This window comes from Phalaenopsis equestris, unplaced genomic scaffold (genome assembly GCF_001263595.1).
Source record: "Phalaenopsis equestris unplaced genomic scaffold, ASM126359v1 Scaffold000836, whole genome shotgun sequence".
NCBI classification, from domain to species: domain Eukaryota; kingdom Viridiplantae; phylum Streptophyta; class Magnoliopsida; order Asparagales; family Orchidaceae; genus Phalaenopsis; species Phalaenopsis equestris.
This window is the reverse complement of record NW_018165276.1, coordinates 96,864-109,697: the sequence shown is the minus strand read 5'-3', so window position 1 is coordinate 109,697 and position 12,834 is coordinate 96,864. Positions and strand designations below refer to the sequence as shown.

The 12,834-nt window shown below is 33.6% G+C and overlaps 1 protein-coding gene across 2 annotated transcripts in view; it reads right to left on the bottom strand.

Annotated features, from left to right (window-relative positions):
* The window catches only part of LOC110031516 (3-deoxy-manno-octulosonate cytidylyltransferase, mitochondrial), an 81,387-nt gene that overhangs the window by 7,620 nt on the left and 60,933 nt on the right, over positions 1–12,834 (bottom strand). For both annotated transcript variants that reach the window (XM_020734758.1, XM_020734760.1), the window contains exons 5-7: positions 11,972–12,111; positions 11,822–11,873; positions 11,519–11,629 (exon numbers count right to left, since the gene is read on the bottom strand). In XM_020734758.1, the coding sequence (XP_020590417.1) occupies positions 11,519–11,629; positions 11,822–11,873; positions 11,972–12,111 (303 nt within the window). The remainder of the gene's footprint in view (positions 1–11,518; positions 11,630–11,821; positions 11,874–11,971; positions 12,112–12,834) is intronic.

Below are 12,834 nucleotides of genomic sequence, written 5' to 3'. Positions count from 1 at the left end.
CCCTCCAACATGCTTTTCCATAGACATTTATAAAGGAATAAAGGTGCATTTCTACCTTATCCTAACCATACTTTCAAATGCTTCAATTAAAGAAAATAAAAAAAATGATCTATATGTGTATATTTCATTTCTCACTACCCTAAATAAATATTCATACAAGCATTTTTTTATTTCAAGATTTCCAACCGCATGTCTCGAGCAAGACAACAAAACAGAGGAGAGGAAGAAGAATACCTCTTTCAGCAGATCTGAAATAAAACTATAAGAATGACAAAAGAAAAGACCACTACAAATGCTCCACGTCACAAGCTTTCGAAATTTCTAGCTTAAAGAGAATTCCGGCAACACTTAAAGAGGATTCCGGCAACACTCTTCTTCCTCAAAAATTTTTAACAACTCTCAAGCCACAGAAGATGAGAAGGAAATGTAAGAAAAAATGGAAAAGATTTTGGCAGCACCTTCCCCACTCTCCAAATTTCGGCCAACCTTAAAATCTTCCCCCAAATGGGATTTTATAAGCAATAGAGGAGATCAGCCACCTACCAGCCACCCTAGTAAGCAAATCGTGTGAGGGGAGAGGAGGAGAAAGATTTAAGGCAAGAGGAAATGCAGCCTAGGGCAGAGAAAGGGTCGGCCAGGTGGAGTTCCATCATTGGAGGGCTGCTCGGTTGAGAGGAACTCGAGGAGGCCGCGTGCATGAATGGACCGTGGAATGCCGCAAGAAGGCAGTCGAGCGAGATTGGCAAGGAGAGCCGCGGATCGTGGAGCTAGGGGGTCGGGGGCCGATCGCCTCGGTCTCGGGACACCGAGCGGCTGCGGGAGAGGGCGAGGGCACGGGACCGAGCCGGGTAATGTCGAGGGGAAATAATCGAGCGTATGGGATGTTTTAATCGGGTTTATGCAAGCCAGGGAAAACCTAAATAAAGTTAGGTTAAATATGATTTAAGAAAATATTTAAGATTTTAAAAAAAAAAATTTAATTTGTGTTTCATCCATGCATCAAAACATAACAAAATTGATGTCATTTTTAGGTAATTTTGATGTTCCGGACGTGCTGGCGTGGTCTATTTCGCCGTCGGAAGTCGTTTTGACGAATTCATCGATTTGCGTGTCAATTTTCTCGTGTCAAAAATATGGCAATATGGGTGTCCTTTCCTACCAAAATTGGTATCCCGGACGCGTTGGCGCAGTCCATTTTGTCGTCGGAGGTCATCCGGAGATGTTCACATTTTCACCCGTCCCTTGGGCTTAATTGAAGTCCGATTTCGTGCAATTCTGTGAACTTTGTGCTTTTGATGTGTGTATGTGACGAAAAAGAGTCGTGACGATGTCTTCCTAAGACTTGAAGTCCTATTTGAAACATTTCCCTTGAATCTTCGCAAAATAGCCCATAACCGCTCGTTCATAAAACGATGGTCTTGTGCCAAAGATGCTAGACATCAAAGGAAAATAGGAATTGGCTAGAATTTTCTAAAAGGGTGAGTCTCAATTCTAGTTTTCTAAGACGGTCAATAAGAACTGCTAGAACTAGATCCTAGGCTCTAAGGAGGAGAAGAGAAGACCTCACAAAAATGAGGTCAACAACAAGTATGAATATAAATGAGATGATAACATGGTTCTTGGAACAAGTGATAAAAGCTTAAAAGACTTTGATTATATAATAACTCTTAGTGTTTGTTCCAAATTATGTATGCAAAATCTGAACAGTAGTAGGTGAAGCTATTTCCATTACACATGAATATAAATTTTGATAATTTGTGGATACTATCTCTACTATTATCATGTTAGCTTTATATTTTTACATTTTCATCCGACAAATTCTTACAGATGCTTTATTCTACTTTCATTTATAAGCTACTTATTAAACTTTGATCTTAAAAAAAGGACTCCGTCCCTTTTTATTTTTGAAGACTACTTCGAATGTTTCATGGTTCATATTCTTTACAAGTCTAATATTTTCATAAACAATTTAAAAGGTCATACAAAGAATTATCATCATCATCAAGTCCCACAAACCTTATTTCTTTCATCAAAATCATTATAATCCAATAAAACATATGTTTCATCATCCTCATCAAACAAATGGCTCACAACAATATGAACCACAAAATGTGGGCAAATTTTATCCTATATAGTGGGTGCATATAGATAGATAGATATAATATTTTGTATAATATTCACAGTACAACATATTCATAAAAAAAATGCATTTCACTTTTAAACAGGGTAGCATTAGTATTTTTAATGTGATATATTAATGAATATTAAATTTTAGATGTTAGATATGTAAATATATAAGAATTGAATTGCATGTATGTATTTCTTCTTTATTTTTTCATAATAAACCTAAAAAATCAACTTAACACACGCATGTATGACGCAAATAACAAACACCATTTTGATGTGTCACATAGCGCCGCACTATATAAATGGCGCCATCATGCCGCACACCATATTGATATATTGATAAGTATGCATATAGATGAGGTGATAACATAGTGATTAGAACCAGTAGTAGAAGCTTAAAAGACTTTGATTCCATAACAAATTTTAGTGTTTGTTCCAAATTATGTATAAAAACCTGAACGGTAGTAGGTGAAGCTACCTCCATTACATATGAATATAAATTTTGATCATTTGTTTACTCCTATTATGCCTGAATTTAAGGATCAAAAAAAGATTAAATCATTAGGCAGGGTTGAGCCTTGAAACATTCAAAGTAGCGTTCAAAAATTAAAAGGGATGGAGTCTTATTTTTTAGATCAAAGTTTAAGAAGTGGCTTATAAAATGAATAGAGAAGAAAGCAATTACAAAAATTTGTTGGTTAAAAATGAAAAAATAAAATTACAATTATAATGATAATAGTAGAGATAGAATCCACTATTAAGTGAGAAGATCGTCAAGAGAATCTATTTGTGATGCCTTGCTAGTAGCTTGGTGAATCTTGACAAAATGACAATAAATTTTCTACCTATTTTGTCCCAACTTAGGAAACATGATTTGAAATCTCACATCTACTAAAACTTTTGTGCTCAAAATATTGACATCTAACTCATAAAGATGTCCAAAATATGGGCCATCAACATCCTCAATAATAAGATAAGAATGGAAAACTACCAAATCAGGTGAATCTATCTCAATATTTTCAGCTGCGTATGAGATGTTCACATATTTGGTGGTTGGGCCAAAATAATAAAACTCAAAAAGCTTTCATTCCGTGATAAAATCTATGGTTGGTTCCAAATTATGCATGCACACTTGAGCGATAGTAGGTCTGGTTCTTTTTCTAAATAAAATTTAAAAACAAGTTAATAAATAGAGTACAAACTGAAGCAATTATAAGAAATTGTCAAATGAAAATGTAGAATTAAAGATAACATGATAATGTGAGATACAATATCCATCTAATAAGTGAAGAGATTCTCAAAAACACTTACTTGTAATGACTTCCCTGTAGCCTAGTGAATCTTGGCGAACAATGACAATCTTTTCCCTATTTTATGCCTCCTAACAAACATGATCTGAAATCTCACATCCACTTAAGCCTTTATACTTAAAAAACAGACATCTAAATCATAAAGATTTTCAAGATGCCTCAATAATAGGATAAGGATGGGGAACTAACACAACACGTGGACTCGTCTCTATATTTTTGGATGTAGAAGAGATAGTCACAAAGCTTGGGACAACTAGTGAACGCTCCAAAGACTTTGATTCCATAAATAAAATCTAGGTTTGTTTCCAAATAAAGACTTTGATCCCTTAAATAAACTATAGGTTTGTTTTCAAATATGTATGCAACCATTAAAAATAATAGGTGGAGCTTCGTTCATTACATGTGAATATAAATTCTGATCATTTGTGTGCTCTTATTGTTTTCTGAATATAAGGACAAAAATAGATGATATTTTTAGGTTGGGGAAAGCATTAAAACATTCGAAGTAGCTATAACCAAAATTTTTTATTGAAGAATAATTAGAGAAAACTTCAAATTCAACCTTCATCAATGACCACAAGAGGAGGAACTAATGTAGATCTTATCAAGCAGAGTACTAACACACATTTCAATCAAGAATATACGCACAAGGGGTTTAGAAACTCGAGAAGTAGCAATATCTACATGCAAGGTTTAACCAAAAATGGAACCTGCAGAGTATAGGGTTAAGGTAAAGTGATGCATCCAAGAATGATGGGCAGTTCTACGAAAGAGTTAACGAAAGGAGACTATTTTAGCATATGCATTAAAGAGCTAGTCGCATAGTATGATCAAAATGAAAAATAATCTACTTATAAAAACAATATGATAGAATCAAGAAACCAGCGCAGTAGTCTCCAATTAAATATAATTCTAACATAAAATATATCGATAATCTTACCATTGGAATGACTCAAGAAATACTTACCCACCGAAAAGTGAATGCCATTGTTAGCTTTAAAATCCCAACATCAAAAAAATAAATAAATAATAATAATACTATGAGCATGTTCCCATAGTTTCAAATTTTTCAAATAAAGTTTCAAATTTTTCAAATAAGAAAATAATATCAAAAAGCATGTTTAACGTGAAATTTGGAGAGTTGTTTGTGTTGAGATGGATATAATCCTTCTTGTAAAAAATAACGAGAATTGGTTAGATGATGTCTATTCAAGTTTTGAAGCTAATAACAACTACAACGAATAAGTGAAGAGATTAAAATATATGCAACAATATTTGATCCCATAAGTATTAGCGGCTAGACAAGCTGAAGCCTATGATAAATAAAATGTAGAATGTAATGGAAAAGAAAGGAGGGTGAACAGAGATAAAAAGGAAAAATGCAATAGCAAAATTAAGGGGAGAGAATGACACCGTCAGTTAATGGTCAAAGTTGTATTATTGAAAATGTAACTATAACATGAGGAGCTATGTATAGGGGGTGTTGTTTCACATAAATCACTTGACATACAACAAAACAACAACAAACATTTATCCCACTAAGTGGGGTCGGCTACAAGAATCCTTTTCTCCATTGCGTACTATTGAGTGTCATATTTTCATTTAATTCTAATAAATTAAGATTATTTTTTTTACAATATGCCAAAGTCTTTTTAGGTCTACTTCTGTCTTTCTTAACATAAGTCGAATCTAAAACATCTACTCTCCTAATCAAATCATCAAATGGTCGACGTTTAATGTGACTAAACCATCTAAGATGACTCTTTCTAATTCTGTCCGCCATAGAACCTACACCAACCCTATCACAGACATATTCATTTCGCATTTTGCCTCTAAATGTAAAGCCACTAATCCACCTAATAACTCTCATCTCAGCAACACTTAACTTAATTTTATGCTTCTCTTTTAAAGGCGAACATTCAGCGCCATAGAGCATTGCAGGTCTCACTACCATCTAATAAAATTTTCCTTTCAGCATAAGCGGTACTTTTCTATCACACAATAGGCCAGCAACAATCCTCCACATCAACCAATCAACTTGAATTATACTACTAACATTCCTATTTATATCACCAATCACTTTGAACAATAGACCCGAGATATCTAAAGCGTTCACACATTTTAATAATTTGATCAACCATAGTTACAACTATCATTAGATCTACTACTACTAAAATTACTTTCCACTACTAAAATTACTAAATTACTTTCCATGTATTCAATTTTAGTTCTACTCAAACGAATGCCTTTACACTCCAATGTAGACCTCCATAATTCAAATTTTTCTTGAGCTTTCTCTCAAGACTTATCCACGAGATGGATATCATCAACGTAAAGCATACACCAAGGTACATCCTCCTGTAAATGTCCAACAAGAGCATCCACAACTAAAGCAAAAAGATAAGGGCTTAAAGCCGATCCCCGATGTAATCCAACTGAAATAAAAAAATATTTGGTCAATCAGTTGACATAAAAAAATAAATAAAAAACTCTCTCCAAAATCACATCTAGTATTCTAGGAATCATTTAACGAGAAAATAAAGCATCATCTCAAGGGTTTGTGGCAAAACCATTCAAATTCATGTTGGAAAATTGTGAATCATCAGCATGAAATATATAAGATGCTTTTATAGCCACAAACAAATCTACAAAAACTATTGAACAAACAATACAAATATATTTGTATCTAATTAATAAAGATATCCAACAAGATAATGATAGGAATCTTTTGAATTTTAAAGTATCTATATTATTTTTTTCAATTGTTGTGGAGAGACACACAGAAATGTAGAAATACTGTTCGAGAGATCCGAAGCAACATTGAAAAAAAGCTCAACATAGAAAAACACAAAAACACCAAGATTTAACGTGGAAAAACGAGAAAAATCCATGGAACCATATCACATGAAAAAATCCACTATGAAGAAACGTGGAGAAATGTACAGATTACACCAAACTCAAACCTCTCAACTTTTGAACCCAAGGATGCTCCTTTCTTCTCTCTAGCATCAGAGAGAATTGTGAAATCCAAAAGCCTTCAATGAAAACTCTTACATTCACGTAGTGAAAACAAAATTTAAACGCCGAACTGCAAAAATTCAGTTACATGTGCCTAGGCACCACACTCGGGTGCTGGGTTTCTGGGCGTTTTGGTTCGGGAAACGATCCGCAAGCGGAAGCGCCACTCTTGGGTATCACAATTCCAAAGTTTGTCCCGAAAGTATGGGGTTGGTCACCTAGGCGCCCCACTGGCGCTAGGGCGCCACTCCAGAAATTGTTGTCAGGCGCCAAGAGCCATTCTAAGTGTTGAGTTTCCTCCCAATTACACTATCAGAATCATATATAGCAATCTCCCACTTAGAGACTAACTGCAACTAATCCTGCACCTTCAAATATGTATCAACTTCTAATAATGTATTATAGTGTGGTTCAACTCTGGTCTCAACCTTCCTAAATTCCAGCTGAAGTCAATAGCTTCAGATTCTCAATTATAATAGTCTTCGACAATATATTTGCAGAATTTTGAGTTGTGCATCTTCTCCAAAAATAATTGACCATCTTATAGAAGTGAACAAATGAAGTTATTGCTTAGTTGAATTTACTTCATCATGACATGAAATATAGCGTTCTTGGCTAGATGAATAACACTCGTACTGTCATTGTAAAAAATTTAATTCCCTTGATCCTTGCCCAGTTCTGTTATACAGCCTTTTAGTCAAATAATTTCATTGCTAGTCTCAATGGTTGTAATATACTCAGCTTCTACAGTCGATAGTGCGACAATCATCTGTAATCTGGAAACCCAACTCATTATTGTGTTCCTCGAAGTGAAGACATAATTTATTGTACTTCTTATACAATCAATATCTCCTGCTAGATTTGAATCTGCATATCCCTGGTAGATCAATCACTGCAGTTCCAAAGCAAAATGTTTTGTTGATTGTTCGCCTCAAATATCTGATTCCTCTTGAAGAACAATAAATCTTGAACCTCGAATCACAATACTTGCCACAATTATCAAATCAGACACTTGAACATCATGTTTGTCTCATTCTCAATCATGTCTTTCCACTTCTTGAACACCACAAATATACCAAATTTATGTTTCAAGAAGAACAACAACACATTCATGGTGTGATCATCAATGAAAGTGACAATATTGAGAACCTCCAATGGACTGAATTGGGACAGGACATCCTACATCGGTATTCACCAACTCCAGTTTCTTGAATTCATCTTTGACTCATTTTCAGAGAAAGTAAACTTTTTTTGTTTATCATAAATACAATCTTTATAAAAATCTAGATTTATGATATTAAACCAAGAAATTTGATTTTAGAAAGTAGAAACTTCATATATTTCTCACTCATATGATCAAGTCTGTAATGTCATAGAACTACATCACCTTTTGTTTCAACAAAACCAATAGATTCAAACATCTCATTAATCAAATAAAAGGTTAATTCAACGTTGTCTCATGTCATCATTATTGCTCACTATACACGAATCACCTGTGAAAGTAGTCATATAAGTTGACTCTGCAAGCTAACTCAAAAAAATACAAATTTCTCTTCAAATATGAAATAAGTCTAACTTTATTGAGCTTAACGACCGATGTATTTGACAACTTGATATCAACATAACCCTTTCCAACAATATTGCAAGCCTTGTTGTCTCCCAAATATATCTTCCTCATTTCATCTTGAGTTTAATTTTTAAACATCTCTTTGTAAAGACAAGAATGAAAAAAGACACCTGAATCAACTGAACAGGATTCAGTACTATCTGGGGATAAAATAGAGTCACCTTAATTCATATGTGGAGACATTTATAAAAATCTTTTTATTTAAACATCCACCACAACATTCTTAAAAGCTTTATGGTATTCTTAAAGTGACATTTCTTCCCACGGTCTCATCATTCACCTTCACATTTTTCTCTCCTTGACCTGGACTTTCCTCTCTTGAACTTACATCTTTCTCTTTTTATTTCTATCCAGATTCCTTCCTCTGTTTTTATTCAGAGCAGAACTCACCTTCTTGCAAACTTCTTTATTTGGCACTAACCCCACAAAGTCATCAAAGTTAGCTCAAGAGTCGCTCCCCATAATGATTAGTCCACCCAACTGTTCAACAATAAAGATAAAACTAACAGTGTCCTGACATCATCATGAAATTTGATGTCAATAGAGCACAATTGAATAGTCGCAATGTTAAAGTTACTCAAGTGCGCAACCGCTGAAATACCATCCATCATCATCATATTAAATAATCTTTTCATCAGAAAGATATATATGAAGTTGAAAGCTTCTCATACATTCCTGTTAGTGCAACCATGAGATTAATTATAGTTTTCTCATTCAAAATGTTGAAAACAACAAATAAAGAAATGAAAAACAGATCAAATATATTATTGTTCGATCAAGAACTTTCCATTCTTCTAAAATCATTGATTTCGGCTTCTTAGTGATTCCTTCTAGTAGCAAGTACAGTTTCTTTTGATCCAATAAATCTTCAATTTGTATTTTCCAAAAAACAAAGTTTGACCATTTAACTTCTACATCTTGTACCTTATTTCGTCGTTCATTGCTCCAGCTCAAACAAAAGATGTTAAAAAAACTGTGCTCTGATACCACTGTTGTGGAGCGAGATGTGTGAAAATCTGAAAAATATCGTTCGAGAGATCCGAACCAAAACTTTGAACATAAGGGTACAAACCAGAAATCGTGAAAAAACATAAGTACGCCAAGATTTAAAGTGAAAAAAACCTAAAAAAGAGAAAAAATCAAGAAATCACACTACAGTAAGAATATCACTATGAAGAAATGTGCATATTACATCATACTCAAATCTCTCTACAACTTCGGACCTCAATGACACTCCTTTCTTTTCTTAACACTAGAAAAACATAAAATCCAAAGCCTTGACATAGATTCTTAGATTCTCGTAACGAAAATGAAATTTAAACATTGAACTGCATAAATTTGATTACAAGTGCCACCCTAGGCACTGGTTTTCATATGCCCTAGTTCAAGGAACGATTCGAGGCGGTTGTGCCCCTCCTGATCGCCATAATTCCAAAGACTGTCCAAGAAGCATGGTGTTGTGTGCCAATCCATAAGTTGGGCCGCCACTACAGGCATTACTGGTAGGTGCCAGGCGCCATTCCAAATGTTGGGTTGTCTCCGAACTCCAAAATCAAACTCCACATATAGCATCAACTTTCCTCAAGTTCCTAGAAAATGTACTATTTACAGTTTTTATTTTCCCTTTAGAAGTAAAGATAAAAGCTTTGAGTGGATCACATGGGGCAAGACAAACTATGCGTACAATTGCAATGGAGCTGAAAAATATAAGCCCATAATCCATGACTAAAATTTAAGCATTTGTGTATAAAGTCAAATATACAGGATCGCCTCTTAGAGTACTTGAACAACTCTCTTAGACTTCCAAACACAACAACAGAGTTCATTTTCATCAAGGCATAAAAAATACTGATGAATTCAATTAACAGTCTTTGCAATCATTTAATCTTTAATCGATCGATTAAATGAAAAAGATTAGCAGTGTTGTATCACTTAAAAGGTTCACTTTCATACATGCAATTCAACTAAAACAATCTACGTATTAAATTCCAGAGTAAAAGAGATATGAGATACAAAGTACATGACCGGACACCTTTGAGAAGAGACAATTGCTAGCACAAATGCATTGATCATTCATTAATATACTCTGACAAGCATCCTCTATTTATAAAGAAGATTTTGCATGCGAGTAAACAACAAAATAAAGTAATCTAAGCATAACCAATAAAAAAAATTAAGCACAATTTCTTCATAAAAAAATATGTTCTTTTTTATAAGAGGATCATAATAAAGTCATTTGGATACATCCTTATGCTATGAATAACCTTTGTACGATCAGCGTGGAAGAGAACTCAAACATAATGGGCAATGACATGTTAGATGAATGTCCTATATTTTTACCCTATAATTGGACCAAATATTGCTTGAAACTATTAGAAGCAATTAAGGAATCATAACACTATGGCACATAATTCTTGATTACACATATGATCATAATTCTTACTCCTATCAAAATTACGACTAAAATGAGTCGGATTGCAATGGGTCTTCATAATTACAATTAGTTATATGGCAATGCAAACTATCATTATCAATATAAAACCTTGTGCATATGGTATTCCCTTCCCATCCCATCCCATTCAAAACCACCTTATCCATGATCATTAATCATGTCATGCACCAATTTCTAGAACACCACTAGTTCAGAAACCTATGTCAATTCCAAAAATTCAGGCAACAATTTTGTTCTTTTATTGACTGAGACAATGAAGATTACTACTGTGATGACATCATCAATCAGTAGTACTCAATCACCTTGCTGATTCTAATCATAAGTTCTGTCTAAACAAAAATTTGAGGCCATGCTGGAGCTTATTGCAGATATTGAAATATCCCCCACAGCGAAAACAAAAATTGGCATCAAGATTGTTCATTCAGCATTGGATATTTCATCACAAGCAAAATCTCCAATGTAATTAACTATTCCTAACAGAATGTTTAACGACTCAACAAGAATCAAAACAAGAAAACTTAGTACCGGTCCATGAAATCAAAGAATACGATCGTAACTATGGGATAAATTGCAATTATCCATTCAACAATCATTTTAGTTTCCAATAACCTTTTGGCATCCTCATGGTTCCATGAGTAAGACATCCTGCATTTAGTTCATAATAACAAAATTATGGTATAAACTGTGAAATATATCAAAACTGCATGAATGGATGTTCCTATATTGCATACAGTGAAGACAACATGATGGCAAGGAACATCAAGATGAACAGATTAGGATAAAATATCAGAATATTCCTCTGAGAACAAGAAATGGCATTTCATTATAACAAAAAAGATTTTAAGAACAATCATGCTATATGATAGCAACTCAAAGCCCTAATAAGAGCAGGAAAGGGTCTGAAAAGTAAAAAAAACAGCTCAGCAGTACCAAATACAAAGATTAATATGATAGCATTGATTGCATAAATTTTGTAAGGAATACCTTCATCTTGTAACCATTCTCAAGAACTTTAAGCTGCTCAAGATCTTCTTCTAACTGAAGAGGAGTTGGTGAAAGCTTTGGGTAGATTTTTAAAAATTTTGCATCATAACTCTGATCAGATGCAAAATAATCAACATCAGAACATATTATGTACTATCTATGCAAATAACCAAGATTGCATTAGCATGGTATTTCAACTTGTGTAGTATTATAATTTAAACAGAAGTTAATTACTTAACTGTGCAGAGAACATACAAAATATAAATATTGAATGAAAATAACCAATTCATTATAAACTCAAACCTGAATGCCAAGATGAAGTAGATATGGGAATTGCGGATTAATTTTTCCTGACCTGAAAAATAAGAGGAAGAAAAAAGAGCAACGTATGCTTTCATAGAAAAGGTCCTACTTTCACTGAAAGAAAAGTGGCATAATTTTAAAATGACTCACTTGTTATAGGGAATTAATCCTCTCGAAAAATATATTGCAAAACCATTATTGTCCACAATGCACTTTACACGGTTGGGATCAGTCCCGTCTTCAGGCTTTAAGGATGTTACAGCGGTACTAAACACAGCATCAGGACATTGCTACAGTCCAAAATTTATTTTAAAAAGAAATATTAGATATGAGTAAAAAGGAAATGTGAAGCTGCCTAGAGTATAGAGTACAAAAAAAAAAAATAAATAAATAAAATAAAATAAAATAAAATAAACCCGATAGATCCCAAGTATAGTATAGTATCAAAATCAAGTATAAAAGATATGAGACGAATGATGATGTTAAATAAAAAGACAAGGTACCAGAAGCATTTTATCATCAATAAAATGTGCAGCTTATATAAATAGGAAAATAAAGCTTTATCCATTCAACGTCCATTTTAAAAGGGTAATTTTATAGTTTTAAAATGTTAAAGCTTCATAAAATTGTATGTTTTCTTCCTGAAGTTCAATCTCCATAATAGTTAGCGTAATCCAAGCAATTTCTTAAAGTTGCAACAATTTCAACAACCTTATGTAACTCCACTTTATCTATATTCATCAAAAGGACAACAAATTCAGGTAGTACTGGGTTCAAACCTGGCTTATAGTTCTCCAATACCTCATTATAAAATTGCAGCACACATGGCTTATGATCAAACAAACTGGTAAAATAAGCTCAAATTTGTCTATAATATTATCTTTTTGCTTACAAATATGTATATTCTCTTTAAACTGTCTTTTTTTGCAACAGGAAAACCATGTAATCAAGTACAATTTATCCCCCCACCGTTATTCATGGTTTTGAGCCAATTCGATAATATGCTAAGATTA